Source organism: Pholcus phalangioides, unplaced genomic scaffold, assembly GCF_987345545.1.
Source record: "Pholcus phalangioides strain wild (caught in Gottingen) unplaced genomic scaffold, Ppha-v1.0 ptg000011l_1, whole genome shotgun sequence".
Classification (NCBI taxonomy): domain Eukaryota; kingdom Metazoa; phylum Arthropoda; class Arachnida; order Araneae; family Pholcidae; genus Pholcus; species Pholcus phalangioides.
In genome coordinates, this window is record NW_028301604.1 from 25349944 (window position 1) to 25371212 (window position 21269).

A 21269-nucleotide genomic window follows, 5' to 3' on the forward strand; every position below is an offset into this window, starting at 1 on the left:
TGCGGTAAACAATTTTTTTTGTCAGCAGCTTTGTGTTTGTAAGTTTTTAATTGTTTCCTCAGATTAAATATGTCTTCAGAAAGAAAATATAAAACTTAAAGCTATATAAAGCTTTTAAGAGTTCACATGCCCAAGATGATCAATCACTGATAGCATCCACAAAAGGAAACTTATGTTTTATGAACAGTATATGTAGATGTGATTTCTCTATTCTATGCAGAATTCTCTCTCTTCTATTTCTCTATTAGATTTCTCTATTCTATGGGGCAATGCAGAAACTTGCCTTGGGGGGGGGGGAAGGAATGGAACTTTTTCTTAATTGATTAAAAAAAAAATTTTGTGAATCTTTTTCTTGCGATCGAGTCCATGAGTGTCTGGGGGGGGATACCCCCTTCGGGAGAATCTCCGGATTTCTGGATTCCAAAAGTTGGCACTTCTGCTTGTGTTATCAATAATGATAAGGTTTCGAGATGAATGTATAATTCATACAGTGTCACTTTACTGACAGTAACATTTATTTGAAGACAACTAACCAAAAAACGTTAAATGCAGTTGAAGCGATTTTGTTAGCATCAGGAGAGACGGGGGCAACAACTTTGTAATTGGGTTTTTGAGCACACGGTGTATGTATAAAAAGTTAACATTTTTATTTTAATAACTAACAACCCCTTGCAACATGAATGGCATATCTGAGTACTACACGTTATTTGGATAATATTTCTAATTGAAAGTATTCCTGTAGGTTGAACACAGTTTGCCAGTAAAATACCATATGTCTTGTTACCTATGCACCCTGTACATTACATGTAATAGTGTCTGTTACGTGAAATATTATGTATGCCAACTCACACGTTGCTTCGTTCGCCTGTGGGAGAGAGGTCACATTGTGAACCAAAAAGCCACTTGGAGATAGCTTGTCATCCAATGAGACATCAGATTTTGACAATGAATGTAAATCTTACCGTATCGAAATTATAATCAATAAACCAATAATTTTCTTATTCGAAATCTGATTTATAATTTCTGATTAGTTTGAAATTCTGATCTACCAAAATTCAAATTTACCAAAGAAAAAGATTTGTAAATAATAAAAACTTCATCCTGTACAGTAACACGATGACATTATGCCATCTTCAAGCGCAAAGCTTACATTGATTGAAAATAATTTATTATGTATTTTTTACTGTGTTGTATTACGTTTATTTTGCTTTTTCATTATTTTCATAAATTAAAAATTAAATTCAAACACACATTTATACTTCAAACAATATTTAAATGATTGTCTTTTAATGGGAAAACGTGGGGGCATGGCCCGGATAATTACCATCATTTTTTTTTTTTTTTTATCATATTATAAATTCACTATAGGAATGAGAAATGGTTGAAAGGGGGCCATGGGAAAAAAGTTTAAGAACCAGATTCTAGAATGCCCAGACTGTTAAACTTTGTGTAAGAGTATTACTGTAGAAATGAATTATATATATACCTTTTGGGTTTGATAATACAATTGAATAATTGACGTTAGATATACCCAAAAATTCCAAAACGAACACGGCACGCTCTTGTAGACAAGTATACAACAGCGAGTAACTCCTGCTATAAGGAGTTTTTCAATATTTTCTTTCTTTGTTTCTACCACTGATGAAGGAACTTCATATTGTTCCGAAACGCGTAAAGCGGTGTTCGTTTTGGAATTTTTGGGTATATCTAACGTTGAGTATTACTGTATCCACTGAAATTGTTCAGGTCGGGAACCAAGATTACACTATGAAAGTTTGGTAAAAGATCTTTTACAAAACTTGAAAAAAAATTCAACCACTAAGCCTACTGGTTACATTCAAATGTAACTGATATGCTCAATGGTTGCATTTTGCAAGATCTATAAAAGAACTTTTACAACACTTTTATAGTGTGATCCTGCACTAAGGCTTTTTTAAATGTATTTTTTCTTATCTTAATCATTCAGTTTACATGAAATGGCTCAAAATCTTTCTGAAAGAGTATCTGGGAAGCGATTCCACAGTGTAAATAAATTAATCTGGCTCGTGTGACGCTCATTGGATTCCTTTTGATTGACACAAAAATTTAGCTTACGACACGGTGTTTCATGTTGGTGCATGCATCCATGTGATCTAGAATATTTGTTACGCAAGACAGAAAAGCACCAAAAAAACTGTTGATTAGCTAAAAAATTCTTAAGCTGATGTGTTCGTTAGCCGAGGTATCAATGTATATAAAATTTGCCTACTTACCATAATTCGCCATAAAAAAAGTCAGTGATTAAAAATATCCAAAAATATATCTATGGCTCTAGATGCAGTTGTTAGTTTTTTCTGTGCAGTGAAAATAGTCGGAATTGCAAAAAAACTTTTTCAGAGAAATTGAATTTTCTGGATGTTATATGCCGAAACTAATATTTCGATATATATAACATAATTATAAAGAAAAGTGATTTGTCTCCTCCGGGAATTGAACTGGGTCCCTCGGGTAATACAAAAATGCCAACTGGGGCAAAAATTGCTGTAGTTAAGGGAGACTGCTATGTCTCCATTCAATGCTTCACGCTACTAATGCTTATTATAAGGAATTGAAAAGTTGTCTCTGATGTATTGGTTAGCGCACTTGCCCAGTATGCAAGTGGATCCAGGTTCGATTCTCGGAGGAGACAAATCACTTTTCTTTCCAAATATTTGTTTCAGCATAACATCCAGAAAATTAAATTTCTCAGCATATTTTGGGCCGAAAAAAAATACCATCTCTGAATACAAAACTTTTTCAATGTAGGTTTGAGCGATAAAATACTGTTTCAAGCCTTTGATGGAGATCCCTCCATGTTGAGTAATGAAAACTTTGAAACATCTGCTGGAAGGTGCAAGGTTTCCAAAAGAAAACAAGAGATAAAAATAATCAAATTTTACATTAACTTTCGATGCTAGCTGGTCATGTGATGTCAATGTTGGTTACAGCTGAGACCCTTTTCTTATTCTAAAATACTCATTGCATGGATTTCAAACTCAAGTTAACAAGGTCGATATTGTAGTTTCATTGCGGTGGGCGGATGCAGTTGGCTTTGTATGTGATTTTCTAATCTATAGCTGGCATCTTCTTCGCGAAGAATCACTCCTCAGTATTAGACTCATAATATGCTGCTGTGTTTTCATGCGGGTATTCTAATGGTTTTGCATTGATCCACACAGTGTTAGTCAGCAGGAATTATTTTCCAATTTTAAGGCACAAATGCAAGCTGGTCTTTTAAAAAAAACTTGTGACATTTCTGAAATTGTATAACTATTTGATGGAAGGTACTCCGGTTGTAGACAGTTCGGAACACGTAAAATTTCATTACATAGACACACTGTATGAAACAAAATGAGTATAAAAATGAAAAAGGGTATAAAACTGAAACACCCTTTAAAAAATCAAAAGTATAATGAATTATATATACATTGCTACAGGATTTTTTCAATTTGCATTTCAAATTATTAGACATGTTTTTACATGTATTTGAATATTTTTTGTGAATTAAAAGTTTTTAAAGAATTGTTTATGTTGCAGAAATCCTATTTCTGGTACTTTTGGCAGGAAACTTCCAGAGATACTATTTATTTTTGATGAAAAAAGTAGAAAAATAACTCTCTCACAAAGAAAGGTAAAAGTTACTTTTTCGTTAACAAATATTTGTTTGTTTTGAGACAAAGATCTTGAAGGTTTCAATATTATTTTTCATTGTAGCTTTTATATCTTGGAAATTTTAATTTCTTCTCTAAAATGTGTCTAAGGCCGGTATTACACTATAAAAGTTTGATAAAATCCCTTTTATAAAACTTGAAAAATCTAACCAATAAGGTTATTGGTTACATTCTAGAAAATGCAACTGTTGACCTTATTGGCTGCATTTTTCAAGTTTTATAATAGTACTTTTATCAAACTTTTATAGTGTAATACCGGCCTAATTTTAGGATGTATGCTCATACACAGATTTTAAATTTCTTGAGGTCTTGGTGGTCCTCAGAGATTGGCTTACACATGAGTGCATACAGTATATTTATACAAATACAACGCCACAACAAGCAAAATGCCCAACGAGGTGGCTGAGGTCATGTCATTCTCATCAAAAGTGATCCTTCTATTTGAAGTAGGACAGATATGAGTTTCGCAGTATGAAGTCTGATCGGACACTAATGCATATTTGGCATCTGTTGTGCATGTTGCCCACTGAATGTTTTAAGAGTGCTTGAGTTATTTTGACCCATTCATCGTTCAAAATGATTTTGAGTTCTTGCATGGTTTTAGGCAGATTATGTCTTTAAGCAATATTTCTGCCCAGTTCATCCCAAGCATGCTCTATGGAATTTAGGGCTAGCAAATATGCAGGTCATGTCATGTGCTTAATATCTTCACTTGCTTGTGTGTCAGACACTTCATCTGTTTTATGTGGACAGACATTGCCATCCATGAACTGAAAATCTAGACCAACTGCGCATGGAAAAAGATGGACGTGACCGAAGGGAATGTTTGTGCAATACTGCTGTGATTTCATGGTATCTCCATCAAAGATATGAAGCAGAGTTTTGCCATTGTGCATTATAACTGCCCATATCATAGCGATCAATTTCCTAGATGTTCTGTTGATGGTAACAAGTTCTCTGCTCTCTCCATTGTAGCTGGTGTCCAGAATCACTATTGATACAGTAGCATGGTTCATCAGAGAGCATGACTCTGGACTTCTGTTACTGATCCCAATTAATATGTTCATTACACCAACATTATTTTTTTTTGAGGATGTTGTGCTCATATCGGAATGTATTTTACAGACCTCTCTCTGTGCATATAAGCTAACATTATTTAGCACAGAGAAATGGTTCTTGCACATATTTGAGTGTCAGTAGCATTAGCAAGGTCTGCAGCTATCTGGTAAGAAATGAAATTTCTAGCTCTTTTTGCCATTGCCCCAAAGCAGAATATGCCGAAATGTGTGACGTATGTTGCAGAACAATCTGGAAGAATTTCAAGAACAGTGTAGAAAAATACTATTATGGGAATTTTTACCACCAGAACATTTTCAGTCAGCTGAGGGCATGTTGCAGAAAAATGCAAAACACTCTGCTTTGGGGTTATTAGGCTATCCTCTTGCTGTGTAGTGATCCTCCCACAGCCTCAACCATGCTTTCGCACAGCACTTCCACCTTCAGAGGCCTTTTTTAGTTACAAGATCACTCTTCAACACGCCTGTTACTGTAACAACTTCAGTGACACTTTGATCTGCCTTGGGAACTCCAACTGCTTGACCACTATCGTATTCACTCAAAATTATGTCTGACAGACATTATGTGGTCAGAAATGAAAATTTACAGCACTAGACAAAAATGGTGTTTTAGCAAACAGCAATGGCATCATGATTTTCCTTCAAATCAAGAAAACAAGGAAATAATACAAACAATAAAATAATACTAGTGCACTACATTTTATACAGATGAAAAGCAACTCCACTGCATGCATGCCACAAGTGGCACAGGAGCATTTTTCAAATATTGAAGAAATTCCATTTCATTTTTCAATCAAACAAATTTTCTCCAACTTTTAAACAATCCTTTTCTTAGGCTGGAATTATACTGTAAAATTTTGACAAACATCTTTTATAAAACTTGAAAAATGCAACCAATAAGCAGATCAGTGACATTTGAGCAAATGTAACAATAGGCTTACTGGTTCTTTTTACAAGTTTTGTAAAAGATATTTTATCAAACTTTTTATAGTGTAATCCCAGCTTTATAGATGATGATCTTGTAGACTGCAAAACCTATATTTAGCAAGGTAGGTACTCTAAAAATATGTTATGACTTTATATATATATATATATATTCAATGTGTTTCAGTTCGATTTTTTGAACATAGTTGCTGGACGTCCCACGTGTACAAGATTCAGGATCGTCAACATCGGGACATGCACTGTATAATACAATTAAATTGTGTATCTATGAATTTTTGTGGGGCAGGCTAAGCCCTCTTACAAGTTCTCTGCTCTCTCCATAGTAGCTGGTGTCCAGAAGGTGTCCAACTTTAGTTGCCCAATGGCCACTTTTGTATAAAATCATTGATTGATCAGCCACAATGATAAAAAATCATATCTAGTGACTATTGAAGACACCTAGTAGATACTCAATACATCTGACTCCAAAGATGAGACTCACAGTTGTAACACAACAATTTTGGTTTAATTAACAACAATGGAAAATTATTAGTTTAACATAGTAACACGTACATATTAGCAACGCAACGCCAGCACACGTACAGGTGAGTGACAAGTTAAAAATAAGCAAGCAAGTAGTCGATCACAGCTCACTGCTTATATACAGTGCAGGTTGAATGACTTCACGCTCCTTGGCTTCATCTGCATGATGCCGCCATAAGCTAGTGTCCAGAATCACTATTGATACTGTAGCATGGTTCATCAGAGAGCATGACTCCTGACTTGTCTGCGTGTTAGATTTCATATTATGGCACACGGCTTGGAAAAAGTTTGGGCATTTGTCAAGCAATGTATATACAAGATAGTTATAATTGAATTGAGAGAGACACGACTCTCTGACCTATATAGCGTCCATTCTGGTGGATGTATTTCGTTGACACGTGGTATATATGTTGAGGCAAAATGTAATGAATTGGTAACTGTACATAATTACAAGTTATTATGCATGATTACCAATCACTTCAGGAAGTTTGATGAATTTTCCTATAATCATCACTTTTGCCAGTGATTATGCATAATCCCTGATTGAAGTATAATACTTTTAAAAGAAATAATGCAGAAATATCATTTAAATTCAACCACTTAATCAGTATTTCCCATACGTGATGGGTGCACTACACATATTTTGTCATAAAAATTAAATTAAATTAAAATAAGTGTTATAAGGACAAAAGACGCATAAATTATTATGCGTTAGCATTATTATTATGTTAGCATTATAATGATGTTAGTTTTCTTCACATTTTTTCAACAATAATATCACCGATTAAATCCATCATCCTAGACTGAAGTTTGAGCAAATTATCTGGTAAATTTAAGGGTCATTCCATTTCAAATTGTCCAGCAAAATGCCGAAATCAAACCCATTGTCATAGGTTTTGTTTTTGTTGACTTTTTTTTTATCTGTTGCATTTACCATCCTTACTAACCATGTAAAATATTATTTGCTTATCTCTAAAACTTTTTGAGAAAAAAAATGTTGAAATTTATGTGTATATACGGGGTGATTATAAAAAAACTATCCCGACATATGGGCCCCTAACTATCATACCATTCACAGAAACTGAATGAAATTTTGGCATAAGGTATTTTGATGTATGCGCTCAAGAATGATATGGAAAACAACTGTCACTCTAACAGTTATGATTACAGTGAGAAAATTTCGAAAATATCAAATGGCAACACCAAGTTTTTTGTATTGGAATGCGATCTCCATACTGAAAAACACTAAATAGCGTTGGAATGGCACCTGTAGCACGAAAATCCCCGGAGCTAGGCAAGGAAAAAGTAAAAAGGACTTTGCCGTGCACCAGAGCATTAATGTTCGTTTCATTCGTCACACCGTTTCTTCGGCTGAGATCCCAGCCTGATTAGTCCTCCACAAGGTCATGTGGGAAATTTGTGAAACACAATAAAATGCTTTATTTTATGCTGCTTCTCTGTCCTTATTGGTTGTCCTCACTTTTAGCCTATCTACCGCCGGTGATTTTCATGCTACAGTTGCCGTTCGAACGCTATTTAGGGTTTTTCACAATGGAGATCACATCCCAATACAAAAAACTTGTTGTTGCCATTTGATATTTTCGAAATTTTCTCACTGTAACCGTAACTGTTAGAGTGACACTGTTGTTTTCCATATCATTCTTGAGCGCATACATCAAAATACCTTATGCCAAAATTTCATTCAGTTTCTGTGAATGGTATGATAGTTAGGGGCCCATTTGTCGGGATAGTTTTTTTTATAATCACCCTGTATATTGAAAAATGACATGATATTTCTGAAGCTCGATTTTTAAGAGGTATTGTTTGATAAAATGAATTGTAACTTTTGAATTTTCAATATATTCTAGTGAAATTCTCACTTAAGTGTTTACAAAAACATGTAGAATAATATGAATAAAAATAATTTGTACACTAACGTTTTAAATTTATACTCAAAAAATTGAGTAAATTTTATTTTGTGTAATTTTTTGTGAGAAAAATACAATTTTTCCAACTTGTTTTTAGATCAGAGGCACAAGAGTTATCGAAACAATTTTTTTTTAATTGCTCCTAAAAGTATATGAAATAAAATACTATACAGAAAAAAATGGCTTTTTGACCATTAACCCTTTATATCCTGACGGTACTTGAAAGTACAGCTTTAATCAAAGGCTTATATCTTCATAATATGATCACTTTTACTGACAGTATCTACAAGGACACTATGAGTGTAGTTCTGACAGCAGGTGGTAGGTAAAGGCAGAAATGTATATATATTTATTTTTTATTTTTTTTTGCTGTGGGCATTCTATCTTTTCCATGTAGCATTAGAAAGAAATTTTAGAGTAGAGTTGATTTGCATGTTTATTTGAGTGACTTTAGTCAGTAATTACCAGTTTATTGGTCTATTATTTTTGTTCTCTTCTATACTGTACAGGTAAGTTTTCCCTGCTTTTTATTTGAAAATTACTATTTTATTTTCTATCATAGAGTAAAAAATGTATGCCGGTACTATAAAGTACCGACAGGTAATGAGAGAGTAGTTTTTCCCCTATAATAATTACTTGAATGTATGGAAAACAAAATAATGGGGGATGATTTTTACTGAGGCAACTACATTGAGTTGTCGAGATGGAGATATAGGAAAAAAGATGTTGTAGCACCTATGATATTCATCAATGGGCAGAGTAGACAAGCCAGATATGCTGCGCTCACTATATTACAGGGACAGAAAGTCAAAGAAATAATGGTACAGACTGTTCTTCGTGATGCTTGAAATGGCATATGTCGATGCTTGTCATTTATAAAGAAATACATTGAGAAATTTCACTTGGAATTTCAAAGAATCTTGGCAATGTGGCACTCATAGCCCAAGGAAGTAGCCTAGTAAAGAAAATAGGTCACATCTTGCTGTCAGCACCACACCAAAACAGCTAAAGAAGAGAAGGAAGAATAAGTTTTCTGCCCCCAAAGACATCAGGAAACAAAATCTGGAGCTCATTGGCTTACATTTGTGCAGCATGGGAAGACGTGCGATGTGCTCCATCCGAAAGGTAGTCTAAACCTCACTCAAAATGTTCATTTTGCAATGTATTTCTGTTGTAATGAAATTTTTTTTTTCAGAAGTATTATCTTGAGTCATCTTCTGTAAATAAAAATGTGTGTTTGAAATTTTTTTTCCTTACATATTACCTATATTCCTGTCTGTACTTAGTACCGGCTGCATAATTCATCACTAAAACACCATAAAAATATTTTATTCTCTTTCCTAGGGCTATTTTGCACCAAAACATATTTAATGAAGCAAAAATATTATCAAGAAGTTATATATACTGATAAATTAATTCAGGATATAAAGGGTTAATATATATATTATATATATATTCTGGCTCATAACACAAAATTTATTGAAATAAGACTGGGCCGCTCTTATTTCAAATCATTCAATTAACTACTTAAATGAAGCCCATCATCCCAGATTTAAATTGATATTTTTTATTTATTACTTCCATCATCCTTGTTTACCGTGCAAAATTTCATGCACATATCTCAGACTTTTTGAGAAAGTAAATGCTATCTAATGGTACAAATGACGTTTCTGAGGTTAACCATTCAAACAACATTGTTTATGAAAATAATTTATTTTGCAAATTTTCAATACATTCAAATGAAATTTTCATTAAAATATTTGCAAAAAAAATGCAGAAAAAATTTACTCCTTTGTATTAAAAAATTAGATTGCAACACAAAATAATTCAAACTTAATTTTTATAAATTTTTTTTGTAGTAGAAAACATGATTTTCCAGATTTTTTTTTGACAAGGAATGAGTTTTTGAACATTTTTTTAACTGCTGTTGAATATTTTGAATGGAAGACTAGAAGAATAAACATTATTTTGACAGTTAATGTACAGAGATGCCGCTGTACTCTAATTTACCTGGGACCCAGGTTATTCAAAAAATCTAGGTCTTTTTTGAGTGAAAGTGGGTCACTCAAAAGAAATTTGTTTTCAAACCCGGATTTTCACCAAAAGCAAAATTTTGGGAGGGTTATAAGAGGCCCCCGCAGCAGGGCCATCTTAAGAGTATCATGGGGCCCGTGGGCCAAGTGGTTTTTCGGAGGCCCTACCTGGTAAATCCTAGAAAATTTCGACTGGATCTCATTTTTGTGAGGCTGCCTGGGTGGGCCCATGCGTTAAGACGACATTGTTCTGAAGATCAAAAATTGAAACTATTTTTGTAAAGAATTAAAATATTGGAATAAAATAATTTCTTTTATACTATGTTAATTTAAAATTGTTTTTGAGTGTTATAGTGTTAATTAATAAGAGGTTAGCGCACCAACCTCTCGACAAGTATAGAAAACAAGCCTGCCATTCGGAATCTGTTATAAATTGTAATTCCCGGTCTAATTAGCCCTTGTGTGCAGAAAATGACAGTGGTGCGACAAAAATGATCAAATAAATTTTGTGTTGCCATCCAGAATGAATAATATATTAATGGTCAAATAGCCATTTTTTTCCCGTAGTCTATTTTATATATTTAGGAGCAATTTAAAAAAAAAATTGTTTTGGTAACTCTTGTGCCTCTGGTCTAAAAACAAGTTAGAAAAATTTCTTTTTTTCACACAAAGAATTCCACAAAAATGAATATATTGAAAATTAAAGAGTTACTATTTATTTTATGAAACAATGCAGCTTAAAAATTGAGCCTTGGAAAAGTCACCTGCATCATTTTTCAATAAATTTCAGCATTTTTTTCTCAAAGTTTTAGAGATATGCAAATAATATTTTACATAGTAAGGGTGGGTAATGCAACAAATAAAAAAAATCAACTGAATTTGTGACCATGAGTTTCATAGCTGAATGATTTGATATGGAATGACCCTTAACCCATTTTTGACTGATGTGCATTTACTCAACACCTTGTTTAAAAAAAAAAATTTCAATTTATTTTTATTGAAATTAAAAGGTTTAATGAGTGCCATAGTAAATTAGAATTAAGCTTAAAAGTTTTTGGATTTTTTGGCCAACATGAAGTAGTTTTTGTTTTTCGATGTTTCGTTCGCACGATTGGTGAACATTTTCAAGAAATCATTACGTAATGGCGGGCAAAATGCTACTACTTACGCCTTCTCCCTGCTAGAGTCTCACTGCCTCGTCAGGATTGGTCTGTTGAGCCAGTCTGTTTTCCCCATTGGACGAAGTTGCTCCTAAGGTCTCTGGATAATGCCTGGGTTTCAATCTCATCATTTTTGAAATGGGAAACCAAGCACTGTTGATTTTCATCCTCTCTTCAGGATTCGTCAGGATTGGTCTGTTGAGCCAGTCTGTTTTCCCCATTGGACGAAGTTGCTCCTAAGGTCTCTGGATAATGCCTGGGTTTCAATCTCATCATTTTTGAAATGGGAAACCAAGCACTGTTGATTTTCATCCTCTCTTCCTTTCTGTTGAATCAGTTCTTGTGCTTCAAGATGGAACTTCAGCCAATGGGGAGAACAGACTGGCTCAAGAACTTATTCACGTTGGCCAAAAAACCTGAAAACTTTTAAACTTAATTCTAATTTACACGATGGCCATGAAACTGTTTTTTTTGTTTTACTGCCATAGTATTTTTTAAAATTTGTTTACAAAAAGAAATTTAATTTGTCTTTTCATAAGTAAAATTTTTTGGAAATTTTATCCTGATTTTTGATGTGGAATTTTTTTTTCAAGAGCATGAAGAGAAATAAATTTTTTAAAAATAGTAAATATTTTTTTGTTAATTTTTTTTGTCACATAATACATGAGGTTTCTCTGTATCATAATTACTAATTTTAGTTAAGTTAATTTATATTAATTAAAAAGTTTATAATAATTGTAAATTTACATTAATTACAAAAAAACATGTTAAATTAATAGCCAATTTTTTTAAACTTTTCAATTATGTTATTAAAAGAACCAGTTATCATATTTAAAAAAATTGCGCAGTTTGGTCATGAATTTTAGGAGCGGCAAAAATGGGTTAAGTAATTGATTAACAATTTATATGTACCAATACCAGCTGGAGTTATACGTAATCACCGGCAAAAATTTGATAAATTTATCAAACTTACCAAAATGTTCGGTAGTTATGCATAATAACCGGATTTATCACATTTACTGTAACATAAACGTTATGTGGACCATATAACATTTTTTGTGATTCTGTATATTTTAATGTTTTCAAAAAATTTTTTTTAGCTTTACACTCTATGGTTCTTTAAACATGTTTGTGAGAAAAAAAATGATATCGTGGATCACTCTTCCGATTTCTGCATTGAAAATCTGGTAAGCTTGCTCATTCATAAAAATTGAAGTCACTTTAAAAATTTGTTTTAGTTTTGATTGAAATAAAATAGTATTGCTTGAATGATGTATTCATATAAAATTGATTATATTTGCACAATATGTTTAGATGTAAGAGGACTTAGTATTTTACAGTTTCTATATTTTCACCAAATTTTTTTGGATAACTATAAATATTATAAATATAATCAGTATAAAATTGTGGTAAAGGTTACTCAAAATGAACAGCAATCATCAATAGGGATGAGTATTGCTTCATGTTCTTTTAACCCTTTTCCCAGAACAATTCACTTGACTGATTTGTATTAAAAATAACTCTGTATAAATCAGGGCTGGACAAATTCCAGGTGCCATTTCGCCATGGCAACTAAAAAATTAGTATTGATCCCTAAAACTTTGTGTAGTTACTAAATTACAGGTCTCGAGCAGCACAAAATTTTTGGAGTTTATAGTAGTGGATTTTATACTCCTGGATTTTTTTTTGCGATTTTGTCCAGCCCTGGTATAAATAAGAAATTCATAAACTCCCTCTTTATAGTGCTACATCATTCAATTTTGAGCAGTTGCAAGTGTCTACCCTTCTCAACTCTGAGCAGAATGAATCAAGAAGGGTAAATCCTTTTTTATTACGTATATTCCTTCACTCTCTTAAATAAAGGGAGGAAAATGAGATAGATTTCAAATGTCTCTTTTTCTGTTATCAGAACATAAAGAAAGAAGGATTGCTCAGAGAACTACCTACAGCAAAGGGGAAAAATGTTGTTTTTTTTTAAGTGTGTGCTTTTTACGAAGTCTTTAGGCTCATCATTGCCAAAATAAGAGACTTTTAAAAAAGTTATTTCTGCTTTGCCGAAATACAAAATATCAGGTTATTTGAGATATCTTGTTAATTCCTGTGGGCAGGGTTTCCATAATCTTGACATTTTGGAACCATCGGGAACAGGAAATCATATTTCTAGAAAATTCCCAAAATCTTTTTTTTTTTGGGTTTTCATATGATATTGATAATAAAACAGCACCTCTTCCACGGGCCCATCATTTTGGGGGTTGGGGCACTTGCCCCCCTGCCCCTGGCTTTAAAAAATATACTATAAATGATATATACACACACATACATTGAGTATTCGTTCTTTGCTCTCCCATCCCCTTTTTTGAGAGTGGTTCCCTGGTTAAAATTTGTGCCCACTATGTTAATTTTTATGGTAAATTTTTGCGGTATAAAAATTGAGAAGAATGAGAAAGAATGAATAGAGTCCCAGGCTCTATCTTCCTTTGGTCCAAGTTCTGTCCTCTTCCTTTTTGTGTGTTTGGGTCGTGGATATCTGGTGATTATTAATCAAGAGCAAGAAATGTACCCAGTTGCTCAAGTACTTTTTTGCGATAGACACAATCTTTATTCCCATGTTCAACCAACTAAAATTGTACTTGATCCTACCTGTGAGAGTTTTATCCATGCAACAGTTCAATTCTTTTCAAAAGAACCATCCAGTGTATTTTTTATTTCAGAGATCAAACTAAAACTGCATTCTTATGCAGAATATGTGTGAAGAAGCATATAATGGTCAATTTGAAGAAATATTACTCTTATAATATTAGTTTTTTATGCCCTATAGTAAGACTTAACAAATTAAAAAATAATAATAAATATTAATTTAAGGTATTACAGTAAAACCTTAGTAAGTCATCACCCTAATAAGTCTTTTTTTTTTTTCTTCGGGCCCATCCAGTTTTTATAGATAACAATGTTATTGAACTCTTGGTTACTTACTTGTTGCTGATTTTAGTCAAGTCACTGTGGAAAATTTTGCACGAGAGATGATTTCTATGGCTCCCCTTTAAAGAAAGACCTTGATAACAGCCCTGCTACATGTTCAAAACTGACCATAAAAGCCTTTATGGTTATATGTAGTAAAATGAACAGCTCAAATAACACTGAAGTTCATTTGCTGACTTAAAAAAAAAGTTCTTGAAGTGGTAAGCATGTTCGAGCTGAACCTGATTTCTGTGTGGAGCCCCCCCCCCCCCAACAATTTAGGACTTCAGATTTAAACAAAATATCGTTGTTGAAAAATCAGACATTTTTTTCCCAAGCTGAGAATGCCTTCTAATGTCTGCCCTGCCCAGGGCCCCCCAGGTTCTGTAATCCCTATGTTCCAGATTACCTCATGAACTACTAATGCAGAATTCAAAGCGCTAAAATTAAATGTGTCATGCATGTATATGTAAAATTGATATGCATTAATTGTGTTGTAAAGAAATGTTAATTATTCTAACAGTTACTCTGATTAGTCTAAATTTAAAAAAGTACTGTAGTGGCATATACAAATCAAAAGTGTACAATTGTATTTTACCAGTTGAATAAAAAGCTCAAAAAGATAAAAATTGTTTTTTTCCTTTTGTAATCTATAATTTTTATTATTACGTATTGTAATTTTAATTCATATTTTGATAAATTTTATATAGTTTTAAATTTGAAAAATTTCCACAGCGTTGCACATTAAAACTGACAACACTTTACTAAAGTTGTCACTGCTTAATCCATCACTGCTTAATCCATCATAATTTCTCGATACCTTGAATGATGACATATTGAGGTTTTACTGTATTTATAACAATAATTTAAATTTCATATTTTTACATCAAATTAAAAAATAATAAATTGCCAGTGACACTAAAAAAAAGAGGGTTAAATAAATTGCCAGCTTCGTTAAATGAACTGGTACATTTTCAACAATTCTAAGTCTATAAATGCAATCTAAAAGTGCTAAATTGATGAAAAAAAAAAGGTGAATGAAATCACAAAATTTTTCAACATGGGACTCTGTTACAACAATTCTAGTAAAACCTTCTTTCTTAGAATGACGATTATTCACCTTCACCACTGTAAATTGGTGAAGGCAACTGTACAATTTAAGCGGCTGCACATTGGCTCAAATTGTCAATGTCACTAAATAATAAGAGTTAAAATGCCAAACATCTGATCAATTTCCCAAATTTTTTCTCCCATTTTGTAACAACTTTCTCAGTAGCCAAATTGCTATACCTAACAAAAATCCAACAGAATCACTCCCACCAGATTGGGGGGATAGAATGCATTATCATGAGCTCCACACTTCTGATTTGGAACGTATATGGCAGCACCTCCTGAGCACATAAGACTACCAGGTGTACTAAAGAACACTTAGCCATTTTATGGTGTCAAAACCAGCATACTCCTTGTCGAGATCTCTTGACTGGAGATATTGCTTTCATTCATAAAAGAAATGTAATGCCATTTCAACTGTATAAATAGTTTAGTTGGTTATAGTGTGGGCATAAAATGGCTGGGCATCATGGCCGGAGATGTGGGGGGGGGGCATTGCCCCCAGACTTCCGAGTCTATCTCCGCCTATGCTGGGGTCGATGTCTGGTCAAAAATGACCAGGTCAATAAGAAACACTTTGATTCATCCTTGTCAGAATCTTTCCTGCTGCTGTGGTGGTCGAGTGGTTATAGTGGCGGACTCGTGTCGCAAGGAACTGGATTTGAACTCTGTCAGCGCCACAATGGTGGTTGGCTAAAGTTGATTTTCTGTGATTCCCAACTTCAAGCTGCAAATACGAGCTGATCTCCCTGTTAAGAAGTCTCTCCACACAGAGAGCAACACACATAAAATGGTACAAGTACTTCAATCATTACACTTCACTCACTATTTGAAATAGAGATGACAGCACTGAAAAATCAGACAACACTAGATACACATTTAGACTGTTAGGTACACACTTTAATATTTCCAGCATAATGAATTTGCCTATGGCGACAGACCAGAGTTGTGCTTGGTTTCAAAGAAAGTAATCTTCCGTGATGGGAGGTGTTAAAAAAAAGTGGCAATATGCCACCAAAAAAGATTACTAATGTAGGGAGTCCCAGACCAAGGGGACCAACCTCTTGGCAAGATGTGTAATAGAGGCAAAGTATCAAATGCTGCAGCTCTCTGAATTGGCAATAAACTACAATATGTCCTTCCTAGAAGGCTTATTTTTGCCTTTTCAGCAGTGCAGGTGGTGCTGATTTCATTTTAATGAGTGGCAATGCACATCTACATAGGGTTGTTATGATTGTCAAATTTCCGGAAAATGAAGATATTCGCCGAATACAGTGGCCAGCAAAATCACCAGACATAAACCCTATACAGCATGCCTGGGATATTCTCGGAAGGGTAATTGCAGCTCGTCATCCCACCTCCAATAACTACCCAGGAGCTGAAAACAACATTGTTAGAGAAGTGAGGCAGATTGTTACAGGAACTCCTTAACTGCCCGATTTCCATATGAATTAACATTCTGCAACCTGTATAACAGTGAGGGCAGAGTGTCTACCATCATGGAAAAATGATGAAGTCACAGAATGGGAAAAGGGTCACTGAAGTCCTAAAAAAATCAAAAAAATTGAATGAAGATTACAGATTTTTTTATGATTCTCCAAGGACTTTTTTCGATTTTTCCCCCCTTAAAATCTAGGCTTTTGAGAAGCTGTGGCATTCAGTATTTCTTTCTTCCCCCCCCCCATTTCTTTTTTTTCCTGGGGAAGGGGAGATGGATGGGTGAGTAGCAACAGAAAAGAGCAATATTGCATGCCAATGTGTCTCCTACATGGGGGAGCTATTTAGTTGTATGAACAAAAAATAACTTTTCTTTGTTTGTCGGGACCTTCCAACATCTGTATTATTCGCCTAAAGCAGTATTTTCAAAATCATGTGACATTTCCTGGGGGCAAAGATTAGCTGTAATGAACCACAGCAGTCTGTAGTCCTCTTGGGAATAATATTGGTTACCATATGAGAAAAGACATGACCCCCCCCCCCCCCTCATTGTGGAGCAGGACTCCTAGGCTGTGAGATCTTTGGGTCTGCAAGCCAAAGTTTTCACTGGGGGGGGGGGCACTATAGTGAATTTATAGCATGTAAAAACAAACAATAATGTTGTCTCTGGGCTGAAGCCCTATCACACCAATAATAAAGGGCACAAATTTTTTTCCCTAAGGAAGAAAGTTGTTTTTTTTTAAACTACCTTTTTTTAAAATTTAAATTGCTTCGATCTCTACCGACTAGCTATAGTGATTGAGAAAATCATACAGTACATGTATGTGACAGAACGAGGGAGTTCGAGAGAAAACAAACATTTTGACTAGAATAGGGTTGTAATCAAATTAACAAATCGTTTGCCATAAATTGTGTTACGTTACATAAATTGTGTGTCTTTTATGTTGGAAAATCTCTGCCAAACTATTCTGGGAAGCCGCTGATGAACCATGAGTTAATGCAAGGGAACCGCAGGTGATAACAGTTTGTGAACCACATAATAAACACAACATAAATACATTAGGGCTACACATTCACTCATAACAAACATTCTGGCTGATTCATTAGTAATTCCGTAGAGGAATGTGTGCGAGGTGTATGTACGGTTAAGTAGTGGTGACAAGCTTGCGATCTAGGACGACACCAGAGTATGATAATAGAGCAAATAACAAGTGTATAATATCAGATTTTGAGAAATGTGAATGGGAAAAGGAATATGTTAAATCCATCCTCCAGGAAGGGCCCTTGGTTGGTCCAATGACCCCACATCCTGCAGCAGTGCTCCCAAGCTGAGGTCTTCTGCAGGCCTAGGCCAGATTTTTCCTGGGGGCTCCCGCATAGTGAATTTATAGTGTGAAAAAACAAAGAAAATTAAGAATGTATCTGGGCCCTGTCAACCCCTTACTGTGCTTTTCTGCATGGGTGAATGGTAAAGCTGAAATCGGAAAATCGGCCGACACTATTTTCGCACCCTCACGCTATGGTTTTGGCTCTCGTAAGCAAAATCTCCTTTTTTAAAAAATATATTTCATCTACGGTGATATGTTTTGTCTGTGAGCGGTAATGCAATCAGTAAAGAAATAGACTCATTCATGCACATTCTATTTAGACAGCGTTTTCCTCTGATGTGATGCACATCCCTGTCTGGCGATGCCAACGGTGAACTTTTAATTTCAAAGACAGCACCGAATGTTGGACTGATGGAAAAAACTTCTCGATTCACCTCTCTCTGTTCAATGTTGTTTAGCTCTTTTTTTTTTTCTTTTTTTTTTCTTTTTTTTTTTGAGCCGACTATTGTATGTGTTACAACGCTTTGCAACACAGTCATTGTGCATACGTCTTAATACAGATCAATAGTGTGTTCAGTAGTTTTACATACACAGGATGCATTTTCAATGTGCATGAGCGTGCCCACAGAGCTTGTTTTCAAAAGTTGTCAGTGCCAAAGGAACTCTGATACAACAAAAACACTGGTGGAGGAGGGGGGCCCTCTAGGGCTGATAGATGCCAGTATATATGACCCACAAGGCAGGGCCATCTTGAAAGCATCATGGGCCCCCGGGCTAAGTGATTTTTTGGTTCCCTACCTGGCAAATTCTCAAATTTCAATGAGATTCAATTTTTGTGAGGCCCCCTTCTTCTATTGATTCCCCTGGGTGGGTCCATACGTTAAGACGGCACTGCAGTTTTAATGCGTCTTAAGTCACATATGCAGGGATTGATTGCATTGAATATTCATGAATTACTTAGGGCTTAGACGATGTCGCAAAGTTGTTCGGGAGCATGGGGTGATGGGGACGATCGTCCTCCCCTTGTTTATTAAAAAGTTGTATTATTGGCATAGGCAGAAGAGTGAAGGTAGACAGTCATCCCCCCCCCCCCGGATTTATGAGGCTTGAGCCCTTAAGGTCCAGTTCTGTGGGGTGCTGTATTTAAATGAACTCTAAATTTTTTAAGGTTTTAAAAATTGAAAACAAAATTTGAGTGTTTTTATTGTGGTTGTAAGTCCCCCTCCTTCCCTCGGTGAAGCTGAACATTCATCACTACTAAGAAGCTTCATGGCAATGCATGTAATTAGAGCTTATCAAATTGAAGCAATGTTGGTCTGTTGTTCTATTGATGTCTAATTTTGAAAGAAAATATTTATATTACATGTTTCAGGCTCCGACTTGTATCTGTTTTGCAGTGGAATCATCATTTGAAATTTAATAGTGCAAAATTTTAAACTTTTGTTGGATGTTTATAATTCGAAGTAGATTGGTTTTATAGCCGCATCCCCAAATATTTATTTTATATTTCATTAATGGTTGAACCCAAGCATTATATGGAACATATAAAATGTTAGTTATTATATGTAATACATTAGTATATGGAACATATAAAAGAATTATTAATGAGATTTTGTATGTAGTGAAATTTAAAAAGGAAATAACCAATCTTTTTGTTGCAATATGGGTTTTCCATTTCAAATTTGAATCAACATGAATTCAAGGTATTTCTACGAAAAGATTTTATCAAAAGTAGGGCAGTTACAACTTTGAGTGCAGTTTGTGCTGTGATTTATGCTGAACTAATGTGTTGTATCTAACACCAGGAGGCAAGAGCATTTGGTATTTCATTTGACCGTCTGAATCACAATTTCATTTGTGTACACACTTGTGCCAAATAGAGCCTGGATCTTATCTAAGTACTTTTTAAATGACCAGTGGTAACAGAAAAGAAACAGAATTAATGCAGACTTAAGAATGGTTTTAAAATTACTGCATTCAAAAGCATTGAATTTTGATTAATATGCTCTATATATGAATGACCATCTGTCAGATGAGGTGGCTATTATTTATATGAACATGTTCAGTTCAACAGGACTGACAGGGGTGTTGGAAGTGTTTTTGAACCTGTGATTGCTCATCTTGAGCTTTATATAAAGGAAATTTCAATTTCTGAATAAATTCTGAGGTGTTGAGACCTGTGCTCACAAATAAACCATTGTGAGCACAAAATGACTGGTGGTGCAATGAACAAATTGCAAATAAATACAGTTTAACATCAAATAAAGTTGCTTATAATTTGTATATATTGTTTATAATTTTTGTGATTGTGTTTTTAATTGGGAGCTGTATTTTTGAAATGTATGACATCCATATTTGTTATGGGCATCTTTTTCTCAGCCACCTCGTTGGGCATTTTGCCTGTTGTGGCATTGCATTTGTATTAACACATTTTACCCCTTTGCATGTATTGGGTCTCATTAAATTGAATTTTAAAAATTTTATCAAATAACAGGAAATTTGGTCTCTGAAATAATTTCCCCCCCCCCTTTTATTTTCTCAGTAACGAGGTTGGACTCGGAAGCTAATGAAGCTTTTTTTTTTCTTTAGTATCCAGACAAGTTTTTCTTGTGCTCTAAGTATGGGCACTAACCAACAATGTATTTCATGTATGCAGTGCCTGCTGCTTATTAAAATCATTTTTATCTGAACAATTTTGATTTTAAGTGGCTGATTTTAATAATTGACAAATCAAACTCCAAAAGTTACAGAAATATATGTTGTCCAAAAAACATTCTATAAAGTAAAAATATGTACTCTACACTGATGAATTGAAACACTGGTGGTAATAGGATATTACTTAATTACACAATTGAACTTATATATATGCAGTGCACTAATAGTTATACGAATGTTCTCAGGAAAATTATGCTTACATTTATGCTTTCTTTAATTATTGACCTTGATTAGTCTTTTCTCAATATAGTTTTTAAAATTGATAAAACATTTATAAAATTCTCTTTTATTTCCTCTTTGCTTGAACGTTCCTAAAAGTGAAAGCAAAGCTTTCTGCGCATCAGCTGCTGATGACATAGGTTAAGTTG

The 21269-nt window shown here is 34.2% G+C and overlaps 1 protein-coding gene across 3 annotated transcripts in view; it reads left to right on the forward strand.

Moving 5' to 3' along the window:
- lgs (BCL9 domain-containing protein legless) overlaps positions 1-21269 on the forward strand; it is a 109742-nt gene that overhangs the window by 16229 nt on the left and 72244 nt on the right. For all 3 annotated transcript variants that reach the window (XM_089239387.1, XM_089239388.1, XM_089239389.1), the window contains 2 exons: positions 3556-3649; positions 12454-12540. In XM_089239387.1, the coding sequence (XP_089095513.1) occupies positions 3556-3649; positions 12454-12540 (181 nt within the window). The remainder of the gene's footprint in view (positions 1-3555; positions 3650-12453; positions 12541-21269) is intronic.